The sequence below is a fragment of the Rattus norvegicus genome, chromosome 1 (assembly GCF_036323735.1).
Source record: "Rattus norvegicus strain BN/NHsdMcwi chromosome 1, GRCr8, whole genome shotgun sequence".
NCBI classification, from domain to species: domain Eukaryota; kingdom Metazoa; phylum Chordata; class Mammalia; order Rodentia; family Muridae; genus Rattus; species Rattus norvegicus.
In genome coordinates, this window is record NC_086019.1 from 231790147 (window position 1) to 231811886 (window position 21740).

Consider the following 21740-nt stretch of genomic DNA (forward strand, 5'->3'; position numbering starts at 1 on the left):
TGACTTATTTTTCCTACTCTGATTTGAAGAAAGCATCATTGGTCCCTCATGGAACTCAACTCTACCTCAGAATACGCAGGGACAGATCCCCAAAGAGTATGGAAGAGCTGTGGTGGGTCCAGGCCTTATTAAATTGCTATTTCTAAACGCAATAGATCCTTGGTGCACCCAGAAGCTTAAAAGCAGTCATAGTAAATCCCATGAAGGCTAGAAAGCCATAATCGGGACAAAGGAGTCCCTGGGAACTCAAGTTGGGGTGGAGTGCCTCGGGGCTTCCGTCTTGCTTCCGGCATGATTCTTGCAGGGCGTCAGGCAGGACAGATTTCCCTGAACATTTCCAAGGCCGCGGAGCAGGCCGGGGACTTATCACCACAACAGGATTTTAGGGTCAATTTGGTTGGCACGTGGAATGGTTTTTTTCCTGTTGTCTGTTTCCTGACTCTGACCTCAAATTAAGGACAAAATGGGAGACTAAGCTGCCTTAAAGAACTTTTCCCTTTCTGAATCAGAATGTATGTGTGGGGAGAGGAGGGGGATGATGGAGGAGAAGGGTAATGTGAGTTGAATCACTGAGAGATGACTCAGAAACCCAGAGGCTCTTCCAGATCTTCACATGACACCCTGACAAGTCTATTTTCTCTTCGCTTTTCTTATTACCTGTGACTCATCAGAGCTCAGAGCTGCTCTTTTTGTTTCATTTGTTAGAGTGTTGGAGAGGTCAAGGTAGTGAGATGTTCAACCTCTGTTACAACCTCAGTGCTCTCAAGGTTGCTTGAGTAAGTTAAGCCTCAAGTTAGTCACTTATTAGTATTCTTGAATAAGTTAAGCCTCAAGTTTTCTTTTTGTGCCAGGAATATACAGGTAGTATTTGATTTTCCTAGTGACTAGACGTGATAGCCATTTATTATTTCTGTTTTCTCAGATGGATCTCATAGGGAGAACAATAAGATAATTCATCAAGAAGGTAGATTATCACCTCATTGGATTTAAGGCCCAGTCAATGTGAAAAAGTTTGTGCCTGGTACCGTAAACCTAGTCAACTCAATGTGGTCATGGGCCTGAGAGGAAAACCTACTCCTGCCAAACCAGCATAACTTCCAACTGCATTTTAAATACTTGTCCTCATACACACAAGTAAGTGTGGCTTTCATCTTGCATCAAAGACACTTTGCAATAGACAGAAACCATCACAGAAATCCACCAACAGCTTACAATGAAGAGAACAACAGATTTGGGGACCCCCCATCCCCAGTGGGTACATTATAGCACAATCCCTCTACCTAAGGCTAAGGAAACATCATGAAGAGGGGTGGAAAGACTGGGAAAGTCCTAGGACCAACCTGTGTCTTTTGTATGTCATAAGGAGTCATACCCTTGAAATCTTAACAATGTGGTCACCTTGACAAGACCTGTACAATGACAATACCAGCCAACGTCCCAAAGTAGATGGGGAAAAATCTTGGAAAAATCCCACCTTTGGATGAACAGCTAATGGCTATACACAGTTAACGACTACTAAAAGAAGAATCTGTCTTCTCCAGGGACCAGCCCCACAGATAGGTTACCCATTTCCAAGTGGCCAGCCCCAAATAATGTAAATATGAACAAAACTAAATGGACTCATCATGTTTATTATATTAAACACATACACACATGTAACAACAATAATTAAAGAGGAGAAGGCCATGAGCTTGAGAGGGACTGGGGAAACATGGGAAGAGTTACAGAGGGGAGTTCCTCAAGTGTGAAATTCTCACAAAAACATGCTTAAAAAGAGGAGGGCAGAAAGGTAAGCAGTTGGCAAGTTTGAAGCCAGCCTAGGGCATATATGAGTTCCAAGCCAGCATAAGTTACAGTGTAAAACTCTATTTGAAAAAAAATATTTATTGATGTTGGTGAGGACGTGAAGAAAGAGGATGCCTTATCCATTGCTGGTAAGGGTGTAAACGGAAACACCCACTGTGGAAATAAAAACTAAAACCATAACTACCGCTTGATAAGTTTAGCAATCCTAGGTATATACCTAAGGATTCTAAGTCATCGTACCCAAGAGAAATAGTTACATCTATATTTATTGCTTTGCTACACATGTCAGATCAGAAATTAAACCAGCCTAGATACCTAGATGAATGGATAAGAAAATGTGTTTGTACACATGAAAGTTTCATTCTACTATAAAGAAGAATGAGATTATTACATATGTAGGAAAGTGGAGCTAGAGATCATTATGTTACATGAAATAAGCGAAATGTAGACAAATTCCCCATGCTTCCTCTCATATGTGAAGTCTAGATTTAAATGGGGGGGGTATGTTAGAAAGAGGTCTATGAGAGAGGAGGAAGAGATCTAAAGGGAGGAGGGAACATGAGAGAATAACTGAATGTATATGGCAGGAACACAGAAGGAAAAACTGGGAAAAGAAAGGTGGGAGCAAGGAGGGTTAGTGGCATAGAAGTGGCATAGAAGAAAATTTATGAGATATCTGCATGAAAATACCACAGTGAGACACTTGACCTTGTATACCATGATAGTTAACTACCGGTTTCATGCAACCTAGCATCACCAAGAAGACAGTCCCAATGAGGGATTGTCTAGATTAGCCCGTCTATGGGCATGCCTGGGGACATTATCTTAATTCTATACATTGAGATGGGAAGAGCCACCCATGTGGGTGATGTCATTTGCTGGGCAGGGGACTCTGCATTGTGTAAGAACAGAGAAGGCAAGCAGAGCACTGGCACACATGCATTCTTTGCCCTTACCTCCTGATATTGATGTGATATGACCAGCACCCTCAAGCTTCCACGGCTGTGACTTCTCCGCTATCTCTGATATGATAGGCTATAACCTGGAACTGTGAGCCAAATGAATCCCTCTTCCCTAAGTTATTTTTTGTCAAAGTATTTTGCAACAGCAACCAGAAGGAAAAATCAAGTCAAAACTTAGAACTTAAAATTTTGATTTTTTTTTTAAATGATGGAGGAGTAATGCCAGTCCTTGGATTCCTGGACCACACACTTCAAAGTTGCCCATGGATCTCCAGCAGTCCCACCAGGCATAGGCTACTACAGTGCTGTGCTTATAGACAGTCTCTGTAGCAAGCAAACAGCAAAGAATTTGTATAAAAGGTATTGTTGAAAGCTGTGTCTGTTATCTACTTCTTTCCTCTAGTAAATCAAGTTTAGACCACACAAGAGGTGACTAGGAGCCTCCCACTACCATGGTTCATTCATTGGAACCTCAAATTTCACTACAAAACATTGGGAGGAGAGCTAGGATGAAATACAGATTCAGCAGGATGTTTTCCAGTGCTAGTACACACCATATATTATTTTCAAACACTGCACCTGTTGGAATATGTGTGCATAGGTTTGTAGATGCACACTCCTTTGGGGATGGTGGGGACAGAAAAACAGAAGGAGGAAATGATTGACCCTTCCTTTGTGCTGATACTCAAGTTAAGGATTCTGGATAAAGGGAAGGAACTAATATTTCTTGCATGCAGATTAGCGGCCAACCACTGCACCCAGAGCTTTATAGAATGTTCTTCTCGGTCATCCTCCATCACCCACATGCAGATCTCAATCAACACTGCCTCTCAAATTGAGACTCAGAGTAGTTCAAGAGTATACCTAATGTCAAATGTCTGGACAGTGACAGATACACCCTTTAAGCCTGGGTTCATCTGATTTCAAACAATAGGGTACCAAAGCGGAAGTGAATGCCAAAAAGGATCACAGTAAACTGCATCCAATGGCTGAAGAGGGGTCGAATGCCAGAGGACCACAAGTTTCCAAAGAGGAGTAAGAGGCTGGAGAGAACAGTGAGCGGCTCCTATGGCACATGCAGAGTTACAGGGTGGTGTTTTCTTTGTGTTTTGAATACTGCTATTTTCCTTTATAGATATAATTTTTCTTTTCTTTTTCTTTCTTTCTTTTTTCTTTTCCTTCCTTCCTTCCTCCCTCCCTTCTTTCTTTCTTTTCTTTCTTTCCTTCTTTTTTTGAGGCAGAGTCTCATTATATGACCCGTCTTGACCTAGGACTCATGATCCTCTGCTTCTTGAGTGCCAGGATCAAGTGTGTGTGTGTGTGTGTGTGTGTGTGTGTGTGTGTGTGTGTGTGTGTGTGTGTGTGAGAGAGAGAGAGAGAGAGAGAGAGAGAGAGAGAGAAACTATGTATGCCTGGCTCTGCCTTTATCTTAACTTTAGAAGAGCCCACCGTGTAGTATGTTGTTTTAAAGCAACAGTATTTAAAAATCAGAAGACAAAAAAAATAAAAAAAAAATCAGAAGACAAAAAAAATAAAAAAAAAATCAGAAGACAGTAACAAGTGTTAGCTGGACCTCATATACTGCTGGCAAGAATGTAAAGTGGTAGAACTGGTTTTGAAGCCTTAAGTTCCTTTAAGCCTCAGCCCAACGATTCCACTTCTAGTTGTGTACCAAGAGTGCCGCAACCCATGTCTGTACAACAGTCTGTGAACACCCACACCATGGTCATCGTCACAGTCAAAACTGGAACCCAGCAACTGACAAATGGAAAACAAAACTTGGCCATCCACGCAATGGAGCACGGTTCAGTCCTAAAAAGGAATGGAGCGTTGATATACTGAATAATATAGATGGCCGGGGGAATAGATAACAAGTGAAAGCCGACAGGCAAGTCACGTGCTGAGGGATGCTGTGTGAACTTGAGCACATGGGATTCCATTTAGAGGCAACGTCCAGAACAGGCAAATCCATAGAGTCAGAAGTAGGTCATTGGTTGCTAGGATCTGGATGTTGGAGGAGTGTTGGAAGGGAGGTGACAGTTAAAAATGGGTAAGGTTTCACCGTGGGCTGGCTAGGATGTCCTAAGATTTATTGAGGTAGTGGTGACTGCATTCCTTTGCTGATGCAAAAACCAACGGCAGTTGCACATAAATGAACAAATTGTATAGTGTGTGGGCTCTGCGACCATAAAGCCATTATATATTTATATTTAGAAAACTGTACAGTGACAAAAAATTCAAATTATACATTTTGTGTATGCTCAATAAATATCTACTTAGTGATTACACCAAAGAACTTTATGACTGTTTTGAAATCATTGTAGTTCATTTAAACCCAACTATCTGTTTGTGGAGTCTATTACTCAGAAAGTGTGCTGATTTTGTACAATATAACCTAAAGTGTCCCCCAGATGAATGTTGGTGTTTGTTGATAGCCTAGAGGGTTTCATAGCTCTGCTGTGCTAAGTCCCATCTATACAGCACCCAACAGAACAAACGGTGTCAAAAGAGTCACTGGATTAGCTGACAATGCATACATAGCTCAGTGTTAACTGATCCCTCATCACCCACACTAAAGCAGACCCAGGCCTGCTGAAATGCTCCAGTGACACAGAGCCACCCTTACATGAAGATGTCGCTCACAGGGCCCTGATATGTGCAAAAAGAAGACAGATTTTTTAATTCTTTACAAGGAAATTCATAAGAGCAGGTCCTGGCAACGCTGATCTCTTTGTAGCTACATCAGAACTCAGGTGGAACATGTGTAGGAAGAAAAATATTAATATATTCCAGAGTTCAAATGAAATATAGTATCTGTGGTTATGAAGGAGAAGGTAAATAAAACCACCTCAGAATTCCAGATTCAGCTGAGGAAGTGTCCTGGTGTAAGTGGTTAGGGAGCATCTAAGAAGAAGGCATTTGAATACCCCAGAAGGTAGAGAAATGTTGGGTCAAACAACAAATAAAGTCTCTCGACAGACAAACTTCATATGACTAGACTAGTAAACACGTTAATGTAATTGTCTCTAGACCTGTGCCCCCAAAGATAGTTCTAAGCTCTCTTCAAAGAACAGAAAGCTCACAAGGATACTTTAGACAAGATGGGGATGGGTGGCTTCAGGATGTTATAGCCATAGACATAGATGTATACTTTGGAAAGTGTGTATTTCAAGTCTCTTGAATCTTACTGCGACAAAACAACAAACAAACAAACAAACAAAAAAAAGACCAAAAAAGCAAAGTGAACCTTGGGGATGGGGAAGGCTAGCCCAGAAGGAAAGTGAAAAAATAAAATGTAAAATACTATTCAAGGCACAGGGACTCAAAGGTGTCACGTGAGCACCTGTCTCCCATTGCCGAGGGTTGGATCTCTGCTGTTATTATCGAGCAAGGCCCTTCAGCAAGAACGAACTTCAGAGAATGAAACAGGTCATATGTATGTGGGGTGGTGCTCCCCAGGGAAAGGAGAACTAGCACTTCTGTTTGTCGTAGAAAGGAAAACTCACACAGTTTTTTCCTACCTTATTTCATTCCTTGTCTGAAACATGTGTGCAGTGAGTGTTCTGTGGATGGAGAAGTGTGGAACCAAAACACTTCCTGTAATTGCACGCAAGTGGCACGATTGGACTCTGACTTCTAAATCCTGTTTTCTTGACTGTATTGCCTTTCTAAGCAGACGATTAAGGGCCTGTAGAACGAAGGACTGCCTGTTTTCATTTTTTTAATGCAATGGGTGTTCTGCCTACATGTAAGTCTGTGCATCACGTGTGTGTGTGTGGTACCTACAGAGGCCAGAAGAAGGCATTAGAGCCACTGGAACTAAAGCTTCAGATGGTTGTGAGCTGCCGTGTGGGTGCTAGTGACTAACGCCTAGACCTCTGGAATAGCAGGGACTCTCAACTGTTGAGCCATCTCTCCATCCCAAAGGACTGATATTTTGATGGAGATTTAAAAAATAACAATAAAACTAAGCCAACTTGAGGTAGTATACCAAGAGAATAAAAATGAACGCACCAGGGGTTGGAGCACATACAATGCAAGCGCTTTCACAACAAAGACGGCAGGGGGACACTCTGGGATATTAGGATAGCAGTAATGCATTTTATCTAGTGACAATCACCTGCAGTGTCTGCCCATGATACTGTCTGCACGTACAAAGAATGTATAAAAAGATAAGACCCTGGGGATTGGAGAACAGAATCGCTCTCAAATTATTCAGGTTGTATTACTCTGTAAATGTTAATGTCTGTGATGTGCTCCCAGAGGCATCACAACTTGTCATAACCTATAAATACACAAGATGGAGGGGAAAACCCATTGTAGAGACGCCAACTTTTCTCACACAACTCACCAAGACAAGGCCATAGTGGGAGCTGCAGTTGGCGTTGCTACTTCCCTGAGATCAGCATTCATCCACGCATCTTCTACTTGAGATTTCTGGGCAAACTTTCCAACTCTTCCTTCTCTGCCAGGCACACTGAACTTATCTAAGCCCTCGTGGCTCCTTGATGACACAAGGTAATAGGAAATGAAGCACCCCTACACCGGGAAATCTTAACAACAGACATTTTGTTCTAGGCACTTCTCTGACTTTATCACCAAGAATATCCACCCCATAAGAGCACCTGAGGTTGCTAACCATTAAAGGAGGGAATTCTGGGCCTATTCTTCCTGTTTGAGAGCTTAGCATCAGTTACTAAGTAATAAGAAATACGGGACAAAATGGCCCAGGTTCTAATCCATCCTCTGCCTGTAATGAAGTAACCTTCATTAAGGGCTTCTTATTCCTGGATAGAGTTCTGCTGTTTAAAATGAGGAGCACAGAGAAGACCTCCCCACCTGTTGGCCTGATCCACCTGTGTCAGTGACTCCCCTGCAAATACCTGTTTCTTGGTCACGGTGCCATCCACAGGGTCCACATACTCAAAGCTGTCGGTCTTTGCAATGCTGTAAATGTGGCTCCCCACAGCAAACTGCTGGCCGATGAAGGACTTGTCCGTAACCAGGGCCTCCAGGTCCCTCATGATGTAATACGTAGCCTTAGGCTCCAGTCCCTCGTAGTCAAACCTGTTCAGGGGGAGAGCAGGACACAGGGAAACAAAACCCAATCAGAGGATGGGCAATTGGGTGGACCCCTCAGGGATCTTGTTTCAGGAGATACAGAAAAGCTTATTTAATAGGTCTTTCTTTCTCCTCAAAGTCTTTCTAATGCAATCTCCACGTGGCAGCCTTATGAAACTCAAACTCTGTGGTTCCTTTCCTACAAGGCCCTCCCCAAACTCCTATCATGTTGAGAATACAAGCTAAAACCCTAAGCACATTCTATCACACACTGGGATCCAGCCCTGTCTTGCCTAGCTTGATCTGAACTGACCTTACTTCGCATCATTTTTCCCCTAGGACTCAGTAAGCATTTAGTGAGATTTAGTTTCAAGTTTAAGGAGCTGTTGCAGAGGAACTAAGAAGACATCTGAAAAACGGATGCCACAAACTGAGAGCATATCTCTTTCCTACCCAGGAGGATAACTAAGTGAAAGAATCTGTAGGCTAACTTAGAGACAAGCTGTGGCTCTCCAGTCTAGCCTGAAGCAGGAACCCACGTGCTGGGTGAAGAAATATCACAGAAGGTTCTGACCAAAGAAATAATTTTATTCAGATTTTACTTTTATCTACAAGAGAAAAGCTTAATTAGGTCAGATGTTCTAGCTTTATTTATAGTTTGGTTTCTGTGAATGCGAGTGTAGCCATTGTGTGTGTGTGTGTGTGTGTGTGTGTGTGTGTGTGTGTGTGTGTGTGTGAGAGAGAGAGAGAGAGAGAGAGAGAGAGAGAGAGTTGGAGGGTATATGAAGCTATTCTGAGCTTTGTGTATATTGGTTTATTTGTTAAGTAGTAGTTGAACAAGTTAGAGATTTCAAGATTGACAAGTATATTTAAGACACTATTTACGATGGTATTGGTACAGAGACAGGCAGATTGATCAATGGAATAGAATTGAAGACCCAAAAATAAAACCACACACATATGGAAATTTGATCTTTGACAAAGAAGCCAAAAATATATAATGGAAAAAAGAAAGCATCTTCAACAAACGGTGCTGGTCTAACTGGCTGTCTGTATGTAGGAAAATGAAAACAGATCCATATTTGTCACCTTGCACAAAGCTCAAGTCCTAGTGGATCAAGGACTTCAACATAAAACTGGATACATTGAATAGAAGAGAAAGCAAGAAAGAGCCTCAAACTCATTGGCATGGGGGAAATTTCCTAAACAGAACTCCGATGGCTCGGGTTCTAAGATCAAGAATTGATAAATGGGACCTCATGAATCTGCTTCACACCTTAGTTCTTGTGCTGACACCTAATCTGCTCTCGCCACCTTGCCCCTGCTCCCAGTCCTCTCCCTCTCATCAGTTCTTAGGCTTCTTTGTGCCTGGTACACTCAGAGAGCTGGCTTGTCTGTTCTTTCAATCTTCGACTCTCTGGAAAGTGCCACTCTTGAGCATCCATCAATCCACCCGAGAAGCTTCCCTTTCTCTCCTTGCCTGTCACCACCTGCACATTTTCTTTTGCATTGTCTCCTGGATCCCCCCCCCCACACACACACACACACTGGTCTTGTGTCTCTGTTTACTTCTAGTCTGCCTTTGCCCTTCAGAATATGAGTCTGAGAGGGCACAGACCTTAGCTCTCCCATTCTCCACTGTTCTGGGACTTTGTGAGTAGCCTGGGATGAGAAGGCAATGGGGGTGGGAGGGGGACAAAAAGAGGGAGAAAGGAGAACTGAGCACATTATAAAAATCTCTGGAGAACTTGAAAGAAATGTCACAACTGTTCCATTCAAAAAAAAAGTCTTCCTAGCCACAAGCTATCCGAATCAAATTGTAGGGCTGGGGTGGTAATCAGAAGGGGAAAAAGATTGAAATTATTCTTGGCTTGTTTATTTTGGAGTTTGGAATATGATGAGGCATACCACACAGCTGGCACAATGCCAGGCATCAGAGCTTTAAAAAAATATCTGTTCATTGGTTTGTTTGGTTCCCCCCCTTAGTTACTAATATAAAGAAATTGTCTCTCCAAACATCATATAATTGTCTCCAGTTCCAACTGGCATGCCAAGGCAGGGGTGGCTGTTTGCAAATGAAGCTGGAGGAGGAGAAGCTGAGCCCAAATGGCTTCAGTAGGACTTCACCTTTGGGCTTTTTGCCTCATAGAGAACCCTGAAAGATGGGAACTCTGAATATTTGCTACAACTTTTATCAGCTTGAAAGTCTTAGAAACCGTCAATAAACATCAGAACACTTGCCAAAATGGGGGACATAGAATGACACTGTACCCTTTTCTTCCTCCTACACCTTTGCTCAGCTTTGGAAACAAGATAACAGGAAATTCCTTATAACACTGTCAGCACATGTGTGCAGATATGGGATTTCCATTAGAGATGGCCACTCTGGGAGGGCAAAGACCCAACTAAGAGCCAGGCCTAGCAGTGTGTAGTTGTATTTCCAACACTTAGGAGACTCAGACAAGAGAATTAAACATGAATTCAAGACAAGCCTAGCTCCATGGTAAGATTAAAATAAAACTATATATATACATATATATAATTATAAATAATTATATATGTATGTGTACACACACACACACACACACACACACACACACACACCAAGGGAAGCAGAATGAGGCAGGAAGATGGCTAAGACAGGAGAGAGTTCAAGGCAAAAGTTCAATATATGACAACATTTGCTAATGAGGAAGACCATGTTGAGTCTAAAGCTGAGATCATGACCAAGCATCTGACCTAGTGTTCATCTTCATACACAAATGATCCCTGAAGCTTCCCTCCCCTCTCCAGTGTGATAGCCCCTCCAGCCACCACCCCGGGCACCACATTTTCAAGGGATAAAGCCTCAAAGTGGAGAACTGCTTCTGGGGTTTACCCAGACAAAGAACATTGGGAGACTTTCCTCAGTCGCAACTTAATTCCACTATTAGTGACACTGGGATTGTTTTATGACTTCATCCCTGACAAGAGAACTGCCACCTAGAAATCAAATTATTTCAAAACCCCCTCCCTCTGTCTTGCTATTTGCTGGAATTGCAACAGACATTTGTCTTTTGCTGTACCTGCTTCCCTACTCCCTTCTTCGCAATCTCTGTGTTCCTTTCAGACAGAAATTTGAAGTACAGTTCAATGTCCTATAAGAAATCAAGTCTCCATTGCATAGTATTCTCTAATATGGTATTGTTGTGAAGAGAGAAATTAGCATTACAAGCTCTTGGCCACAAAACATGAAGTATATTATAAATATGCTTATCATCACACCATTTCTTCAAAACACTAGTAGGAACCTAGATCGGCATCCCACAAATTATGAGGAGCACATCTCTGACATAGAGTAATCTCCCCACTAGCTGACAAGCTCTGTGTATTTTTATCAAGTTGGAATCTTTATAAGGTCTTCATGCAACAGAAGAATTTCCCATGCCAACTAGTCTTTGAATATAAATTAAACCAACATATAAATAAAATTCCCCAAGAATCAGGGGGTGTGGCCCATGTTAGAAAAACTGATGAGCAAGACGAGGTCCTACCTTAGAATTTCTGTTTTACGACTCAATAAATAATGTGCTGGTTTATTTATTGTCACATTCTTAGTCGTCATAACTAGCCAGGCATCAGAGCTGTTGTGGCTGTTTTCTGGATTCCCTGGAACATTGCAGTCCCTTAGAGTTTAATAAGCACCATCACGGTCTTCCCTATTCTCTGGTATTTATCTAAGTAAATGGCTTCTCAAAAGAAGAAACAATCACCATATAAGGGAAACATCGAATGCTCCTTGCCCCTCAAGCCCTTGGAACTCAACTGAACACCCAAAACTGATAACTGCACGCAAGCGAAGCAGCACAAGCCACAGAATGAGCCACAATCCTGCTTTAACACTCGGAGTCTGAGGCTACCCCACACACAGTTGCCTACAGTCAACAATTTTTCTATACCACCTTTCCTCTAAGCATTGCTTGGCCTGAGATACACACACCTGGCACCTGATATACACAGCTAGGTAGCAAATCCTGGAAGGTTCCTACTCTTTCTTACTTCACCAACAGGAAATGGGTTGACCACCTATGGTGAGTTCCGGCCCATCATTCTTTCATTTGCCTCCTTTAGGGGTACTATTTTCCTTCTCTGTGTCTCTTTTCATAGGGTAAGCTTCTAGCAGAAATATGGGGTCTCTGAACCATGTGGGTCATGCAAAGTACCCCAGCTCAGCCATATTAGAACCTTTCCAATGTGTAGAGATTAGAGTCAGGTTGGAAGAAGATTCCAAAACCACCAAACTGTCGACTTCTGTGTCTTCTCACTCCTTAAAAGGATGGATGTGGGATAAACAAATGTGTCTGCTTTGACTACCGGACTCACGGTTCCTGTGAATCGCAAGAGATTTCACGAAGCTCTGCATTTTGATACCCTCTTGGCAGGACCACTCATTTTGCCTTATAGTTTCGATAAAGGATTAGAGAGGGCTGTCTCCATGGCAAGTACAATCTGTCCTTTAGTAGCCCTTGCCACACTCTCAAACAGCTAGCCCCAGTCTTCCAGTCCCTTGGATGCTTCTAAAAGATGGTTTTTTTAATCAAATTCTAGACCATCAGTTTTAGAAAACATCTCTCAATGTAGTTCTCAGGACACATGCAGAGAGCCTGACCCTTCTTACCTGCAGTAGTAGTGGCGGCCATATTTGGCCCAATGATCTCTAACAATTTCCTCCACGCTCTGTTTCCGGGCAGCAATAATGGACAGCCAGACCAAGACAGCCCAGAGGCCATCTTTCTCCCGGAGGTGATCAGACCCTAAGGCAAAAAGAGAGATTCTGTTGAGGGTTCTTTCCTGGGGAAAAGCAAAGGGAACAAAACCATTTAGCAACTTTGAGATATATTGAAATGGATGTATGTATTTACCCACTATGCAAACTTGGTATGTTATAATATACTTGGCAGTTTTTCCTTTAAAATATGTAACTGAAATTCAAATAATAACAAAAAACACAATAAAAATCCTAACAGTCGTTGATGGAATTGAAGACCCAAAGTGATACAATGTTACCATTTACTCTCCATTTTATTCAGTAGATATTTGACAACTCCTATAATCATCTAAGCGTTTCTGTATATCCTGGGAATAGAGGAGTAAGGAAGGAAGTTCTTTCCTCACAGTCTGAATTCAAGTATATGGGAGTGGGCAAGAACAAAACAGAAGAATTTGACACATGAAATAGGGACAGATGCTTTGAAGGAATCAGAGTAGATGCTGGCATTAGAGGGTAGCAATAAAGGTAGTGGTTTGCCCAAAAGACACATTGTAACCTACGGCTGTGGGCTCATTTAGAGGAAATGGTCTTTGCAATGTGATTAAATTAGGGATCTTGAAATAAAGTCATCCTGGACTTAGGTAGGTCTTAAGTCCAATAATGGTGTTCTTATAGACAAAGTCATGGAAAGGGAGGAATAGAGCCCCAGGCTGCATACAAGCTGTAACTGGAATTATACTGCTGTGATCTTAGAAGAACACAGAGGCACCTGAAACTCAAGATATAAGAAGGGATTCTGCCCCAGAGTCCCCAGTGGAAGCACAGCCTCGTAGCACCTTCATGTTGGATGTCTGGAGTCTGGGACCAAGAGAGTGCATTTCCACCATTCAAACCACCCAGTTTGTGCTGAAGAGTTATGGCGACCCTAGAGACCAATGCAACTGTGACGGTCGGGCTCAACAAGCTGCTCACACCTGAGAAGGAGACAGCAGGATGAGCAAATGCACATCGACATCCAGAGAAGAAGGCATCCAAGCTGAAGGAGAGCAAACCCACAGTCCCAGAGGCAGGGATGATCGAGAAGCTAAAAAGGGAAGCCTTTCTCATACAAATAACTCACGCAGCCTAACGGGGAGTTCACTGTGCTACATGCACCCAGCAAATGTTGTGCTGCACATACATTTGGTGTCTGTCTCTTGGTCAGGAATGAGGACCCCAGCAAACCTCTGCTGCTTGCCAGGCGTGAAGCATCATCTAGAAGTTACTAATCTTTCCTGGCCTCAATTTCTCATCTGTAATATATCACCAATCTTGTGATCCCATAACAGTCTAATCGAGCTCAAAGGGCAGACTCTAGGGTGGTGGTGCATGCCTGATTTCCCAGCTACTCAGTCAGCTGAGGCAGCACCGGGAGTTCAAAATCAGCCTGGGTAACATAGCAAGGCCCTGTCTTTTAAAAAGGAACCAGGAGAGGCAGGCACATTCTAGAGGCCAGTTTTGTGTGTTCAGGTCCTTCTGTACCCACTCACTTTGGTTTAACAGCCTCCACTCTACGGCTTCTTCTGGGATTAGCCAACCAAACATCCATCAGTATTTGGAAGTGGTTGTGGCTAAGGGTAATTCTCATAAGGTGCCGACAATGCTGCCTCCTCAGTGCTTGCTTCAGAACACATCACCCTGGTATTAACACGAGCCTCTTTCTTCTTCTCCTGACTCTAGCAATAGCAACATCTTAAGAACTGAGATGGGGACCAGGAGCGGACCACCTCTTATTGCAATCAAGCAGCAACAACGGGGCCAGCTCACTCTTGATTCTAAGGTGATGAAATAGACATAGAAAATCAACAAAGGAGACTCATGTCATAGAAACTTTAAAACCTTAAAAATGGGACAAAATGATGCCTCGGTTTAGTTAAAAATCTACGCAGACTAAAGCTGAAACTGCGGGCCGTTTGTTTAGCATTGTTGTTCTGCTGAGAGGACTGAATGTGAAGTATGTTCTCTCAAGGAGAAAAACATGCAAACAGAGAGGGCAGCAAAGTAATTCACATCAATAGGAAAAAGAGAACTTTTTTAGTCTCTAGTTCTTAACACACACTGATCAATGGTCTGCCAGTGACACTGTTGGATCTCCCACTGTGGTTGACTCCAGGTTAAGAAGACCCTGGGCATTAATCATCACACCATAAAGAGACTTGCCTCAGTGAGTTCTTTATGCTGCTCAAAAGAAAAAAAAAAAAGGAAGAAATTTGGAAGACTCAGGCTTAGCAATATGGCCAACTACCAAAATAACAAGCCAAGGAAACTGGGCCCAGTACAATCATCTCAACCCTCTTGTCCTTTTATAGCTGGGGGGGGGGGGAGTCACTTTTGCTTACTGGCTGGAGAAAAGTACTCTTTTGTCTAAAACAAGGGCTTTGCATACCTTGGATCTCCAGCTGGGTCACATTACTGGAGATAGAAGCATTAGATGCTATTAAATCCTTAAGATAAGATATCAGAATTTAGTGGCACAGAGACACAGAGTTCTTTTAGATGGATAAAAAACCCCAGTCATCTGCAGATAATACACAAGAAATCTGTGAGCTGGCCTGGATGTCTTTGCCAACAGGGCCAACAGTTGCCAAGCATCATAAGAGGCTGGTGATCAAGTGAAGTTCGTGGTGCTCTCTAGTTCATTGAAGAAGTGAGAGAGACAAGGCGTGATGCTGCAGTTACTCAGGTGTTTCTGTCAGTGGGGGTGGAGCCCTTTAACACACCTTTAAGGCAAATGAACTCCAATGCCCTATCCCTTTATGCAGTGTATAAAGAATATGAACACAGGCAGGAAGAAGCAAGTTGTTTTCTAGAAGCCTACTATGAGCGGGGCGGGGGGGTGTACACACACACACACACGCACGCACGCACACACGCACATACATATATACATATGCATGATAGATAGATATATAGATAGATGATAGATGATGATAAATAGATGATAGATAGATGATAGATGATAGACAGACAGACAGTCAGATAGATAATAAATTGCACAGTGTAAAATGCTTTTAGGATTCACGGAGAGGACCAGACAGCTGTGACAAAGACATAAGCAAGCACTTTTCATCTGAGGCCAGTGAACCACCTCCCAAACCAGCAACTGTCAAGAGGGAACTGATGATGGGCCAGCAAACATCTGAACAAATGTTCAGTCTCACCGTGGTCAAAGGAAAGCCAATAGAACTGGGCAGAATTTGTAGGCTGCCACACCAGCCAGTGCTGGCTTCAAAAGAAGCTGCCCCATCAACAAAAAGGCGTCCATGCAGATGAAGGCAGTGTGGTCCAATTGATTGGTAATAATGACCGAAAGCCTGAACAGGCTGGTAGCCTTTGGACCCTGCTGTTCCCTTTCGAATCCTTTACTCTTATAGACATTCACAGAGATAACTTAAAGGGGGAAAGAATTAGAAAAATAAATATTAATTGTTGAACAACAGAGTCATTGTGGAATATCTGAGGGAAGGCCTCTTACAGAACAAAAGCATTAAACAAGGGTCTTCAGGAACAGAGTGGTGTTCATGCAAACTTAATAACTGGAAAAATTACTTTAATAAAAGTAAGATGGGGCATATTTTTGCAGGAAACACATTGATGCATATGGGGCGCAGGTGGACAACAGAACTTCTAAGGACAGTTATGTAACTCTGAAAGCGACAGCGCTGTGGTTGCTTTTCTTCTCTGCCCCTCGCTTCATTTCTACACTAAACATGTAAGTATTTTCAAAACTTAAATTTTTAAACTTGTCAACGATCCATAAGAAAATTTAGATTTGAAACATGTGCATTCCAGGATGTTGCGTGGCTAAGATTCAATCTTTTGAGACAGGCTTCTTTCCCTCCGTGACATGCTGGACTGTGCCCTTCCTGTCTTTCCATAGTTGAAGGGCTTACCTTGGGACACTGAATAACACAATAAATAAATTATTGCAAATCAATAAAGTATACATGTATATGTGCACTATACCATGGGAATCCCGAATCTCAGTATTATTACTAAGTACAGTTTTTGAGCCTGGGTAGGTGTCCATGTCTGCTTGCTCTTGCTCTAAGTTGAGCTAAGATAATAGCTACTGCTTTCTGGTTCAGGAGAGACCCCTGGCCTTGTCATGTGGGTGTCTGTCATGCCAGTCTTGTGGTTTCTTTCTGTCCTTGCATTTGGAAAAGTGAGATCTTGACCAGGTTTGGAGTGACTGAGCCATTCCGGGACTTTCCCAGTTTGGGTTTTGAGAAGTCTCATATCCTCAGAAGCTTCTAAGTCCCTAACGAAGCAGAACAGGGGTCCATCCAATAAAAAGGATCGTTTGCTCAAGAGGTTCTGGGTAATTTTTAGTAAATGTGAACATTTATCATGTGCCTCTGTGCACACACTCCCCGGAACCGGAAATGACAGGTGACCTGTACACCCATACAAGTTTATATGCCAGCATCACACTGGCTCTGGAAGCAGAATTCCAGGCTGAGTAGAGTCCCTTCTAAGCTAACACTGCACCAGGCTCAGCCATGCCATACAGCTCTCCAAGGTTTACAATTTGGCAGCCCTTTACTATAGACAAGGGATGGGGTCAAGATATAAGGTCACACACCTATTAAGTAACAAAGAGATTTGAATCTGAGCAGCTTGGCTCCAAAGACTATACGGACTTCCTGACTCCTGGAGTAGCACAGTGATGAGAGCATCCTAGAAGGGAGCAGGTGAAGCAACCATGTGATCAGAGCGGAGGCAGCCGCCTAAGGATCTGGGGATGGACTTGCAGTCCTTTCACTTCACACGCCACCTCTTAGGAGCTTCTATCCGCTTGCTCCTCCCTCTCGTTCGGCTGTGGTGAAACTCTAGCTTCATGCCATCTTCCCAAGACAGGGACATTTATTTTCTTTAAACAAAGGACCATGAATTAAAACCAGGGGATCACCATCCCTTTTGGATAGACTCCCGAGCCTGCCAAAGAATTGTGATACAATTCTTGTTCATTTTTTCACACTCATTATATTCAGTTCTCTCACATCTGGTAGAGAAGGAAGATTCGCTAAAAATGGTCGTTATCTGACTTTTTTATATATGTTATATATAATATAGAGCATACATTCTATGCTAAATATAGACACTCTGAAATGCACAGATGCTCGTCAGTGGGAGACCAAAGCTCACCTGCCCGGAATAGGGTCAGGGCAAGCTGTGAGTTCAGGAAGGCCATGTGGCAGCGGCTACTGCTCCCATATCCTCTGCACTGTGGGATCCATGGTTCTTGACAAGTAAGAGTCGTAGTAATAGACAAACAATATGCAACATACAGTGCTACTAATGATATTTCATACAACATAATCTGGCTAATCTGATGGTCCTTTAAGTAGCACCTGGCAGGCTTTATAGAAGAAGGTTGAACATCTGAAACTCTTCCCCCCACTGTATCCCTGAAAGATATGAATGAAATGTTTGCTGAACAAGTAATTGAAGGACAGTATGAAAGCGAGGCTAGCCAGAGCAAGCTAGCCTGTTACAATGGGGAAACTCCCGTTAAGTCATCTGCCTGAAGAGATCTGTCTCGTGAGTGGGAAGACAGAGGCACAGAATAGCAAAGCTGTTTGTCCGGGTCAATAGATCCGCATAGCAGGGTGGGGGGTCAAGGCTGGAGCCAGACTGCCAGATCCTGGTGCTGTGCCATTTGTAGGTCACCATCCGACAAGTTACATAGAAGCAATCCCATCTCATATAAAAGTAATAATAATGACAAGGCCTTGGGGACAGACTTCCAGCATCACTGAAACATCAGCAGCAGGTGTTGGAGAACCTGCAACAGTGAGCTTGAATCCTCGTTTGATCAAGATGACTTCAGCTAGAGGCTTGCCCCTCCCTAAGCCATATTGACGTCACCTATAAAACAGGAGCTATTACGGTCCCTTCCTCGTTTTGGGGTAGAGAATGAAGTACAGAGGATGAGAGGTGCTGTGTCTATTAATAGGATGCTTACATAGGTCACCCATAGGTCACACATATTATTTTATTAACCCATCCCTAGTCAATTTACCCTCCAGGCCAAAGAACGAAGCATACTAGCAGTTTCATGGGCAGCCAGTGGACACACTTCCCCGTGGGGGACTTGGACCATGCCACAAGAGGAACTGGCAGAGGACTGGCGAGGTAGAGCATGTTGAAACTCTGGAAACCTCAAAACTTGATTCTGGCACAAGTGGAACTAGCTCTCTCCCTGTTTCTGTGCCTGCCTCAGAGCCCTTGATTGGAAAACCCAGCCAGGTGACCACAGGTATCAGTCAGTGTATCCAGCACCGGGACTGTCTCCCCACACTAATGAGGGATCTCAGGAGCCTTAGCCTCCAGCCAAGGGCTTCTCTCCTCCATGGATATTCTTTTCCTTTGCATGAAAATTACACAATTTATTTATCTGATCAGAATCAGTTTTGGTAGCACAACCAATAACTTATGTTTTACGCATCCTTCTTTTATATGAGAGTATCTACAATTCCTAGATGTGGAGTTGCTTGGTCAGAGTTCATGAATATAGAATTTGATGGGGCTTATTCAAATGCCCTAATTAATTAATTAATTAATTAATTAATTTTACTTATTCACTTTACATCCCACTCACTGCTCCCCTCTTGGTTTCCCACAATTCTTCCCCATTCCCCTCTTCTCCTCTGAGCAGGTGGGGGGTGTCCCTGGGTATCCCCAACTATAGCACATCAAGTCTTTATGAGGCTAGGCATATCTTCTCTCACTGAGGGCAGACAAGGCAGCCTATCTAGAAGGATATATCCCGTGGACAGGCTACCCTTCCTCAAAACTATATAACCCTTGGTTCACCCTGAGTAAAGTGTATGCATTCAAACCAACCCTGGATAAAGAAATATGAACCAGGTGAGATCATTTCGGAGAGCTGCTTCATTGAAGATCATCAGAGAAGGCCTTCACTTCAAAGAACTGTAGCACTAAGATTCTCAGAGAAGGCCCTCTCTCCCTCACAGCCCCAACTCTGACTCATCCTGTCAGCCCCATGTGCAGCAGCATCCGGACACCCTGAGAGGGAGAAAGTGTAAGACAGAAACCACATTCATCCTGTCTCCCCTTTCCCCTTCCTGCCTGGTGTTGCAGGGGTATCTGACGCCCCGGAGGGAAGAGTCAGACTGTGGACCCCACCTATTCCAGACTGTGCCCTGTCTTCTCTAAGCTGGTGTTCCAGTGATGGCGTCCGGACACTCAGGGAGGAAAGACAGAACCCAGAACCACAGTTCTCTCACAAGAACACACTAGCCCTAGAATAGAGATCTCTTGACTTATACATCCCAAACTATCTCTGTGCCACCAAGGTTCCTAAGAAAAATGGAACTTTCCAAGAACTGTTCCCAGTAAGTACTATGCTAAACCATGACTATGCCCAGTGAATTCAAGGTGCAGACCTTTCACTCATCATTGTCCCCTCCCTGGTAGTGACTAATATCTCCCAAAGCCTTCTTTAAAAGTCCCTTAACAGATGGTGTGTAAAGTAATGTTCATTCTATTTGGAAGTCCTAAGCCTGTGACCAATGGCCACAATCTCCTAGGCTCTAAGTCCCAGAATGCACTGGAAATATAGATGTAGCTTAAAGGCACCAATCCCATGTTTCCATTTATACAACACTCTCTCTTGCTGCATTTCATCAACATGCAGGATTAACTGAGTGATCAATGGAACAGCCCCCCCCAAAAAAAACCCCACAGAAAGGGGTCGTGTAATGGAGACATTCTTCCCACTCTGATGGGAGTTTTGTTTCCAACACAGCGGGTGATGGCTCCAAGAGAATCCAGAAAGCAGTTTCAATTTTCCAACTTTATAAGGAGGCTCTTGGGAATGTCAATCACAGCACCTCTATGCTCTGCCCAATTTAGATTGAATTGCACATAGCCCATTTGCAATAGTCCTGCAGAGAAACCCTTCTCCCAGCCCTGATAATCCTGTCCCAGCCCTGATAATGCTGTCCTGGCCCTGATAGCAGCTCACCCATTCTGCAATCTAGCCAAGTTTAGAAGACGCACTGGCCACAGAGAAGAAAAATCACTGTACTCGATCATCTGAAACATCGAGCTCTTTCTTCTCCTGCTGACTGGATGAGACTGAAGGCAGACAGATGTGAAGCTAAGACCCCTTGGAAGGGAACAAACATAAGCTTCCCTTCACCTGCCCTGGAGAAATAGAAATAGTTGGACAACTATGAGAGGGTTAAGCCTATCTAACATTTGCGTCCCAACACTGCTATGAACCTAGTCTTGAGTTAAAATGTGCGTAGCTCACGGGTGTAAGAGTAGAACTAAGGAGAATAACCTGAGAGCGGAATAAACTGTGCAATTACCTGGGGAGACAAAATTTCATTTCACAAAGTAACCGGAGAATAAGTCAATAGTGCAAAACACAAAAGCAACAGATCACAGAATGACGTACTGAAGACACTGTGGTTCAGTGACATCAAGAACATCACAAGAGCTGGAACCAGCCCACTGCTAAGCATAGCCACACCCAAGTTAGTGTCAGCACCCACGTGGGAAATAGATGAGTTAAGGGTACAAATTACTAATGCTTTAAAATCTGACTAGTGGTATGGGTTTCCAAAGGGGAGACATCTCTAGAAGAGCTTTATTAACTATGAATTTGTGCTGGTAATGATGACAGTGAAAAGAAACGTCAAAATTTTCTTTTATAATTTTGTCTGAGTTTATCTTTCTTTTTAACTAGGCTATACTATCTTTCTGCTCCTCTACAGGTCCTATAAATATTTACTCTGGACCTACCTATGTCAAAGAATGAGGTCTGAAGAAGACAGACGTGGCCCGTCTTCAGCATATTCACAATATCCACATGGCAGAGATATCCAGACGACCTCAGGAAATCAAAAGGATATTGAAGACTCTGTGGCAAGGCGAGCCACTGGCCTCTCGGTTATGTTAAAATCTGAGACAGAAAACCTCTTGGTTTAAGAACATAACACTGAACCCAGGAATTCACAGGGGGAGAATCTAGAGGGACAATTCGGCTAAGTGTGTTACTGTCAGGAGAGCTGTATGTAATTCCAAATTTCCAGAAAGAAACGGTTGCATAAATAACTTAGGAATGCCCTGACTCCCTTAAATGAACA

General features: G+C 43.1%; 1 protein-coding gene across 2 annotated transcripts in view; it reads right to left on the minus strand.

The window, feature by feature from the left end:
• The window catches only part of Pgm5 (phosphoglucomutase 5), a 187761-nt gene that overhangs the window by 38095 nt on the left and 127926 nt on the right, over positions 1–21740 (minus strand). For both annotated transcript variants that reach the window (NM_001191953.3, XM_063273533.1), the window contains exons 8-9: positions 12487–12622; positions 7652–7835 (exon numbers count right to left, since the gene is read on the minus strand). In NM_001191953.3, the coding sequence (NP_001178882.1) occupies positions 7652–7835; positions 12487–12622 (320 nt within the window). The remainder of the gene's footprint in view (positions 1–7651; positions 7836–12486; positions 12623–21740) is intronic.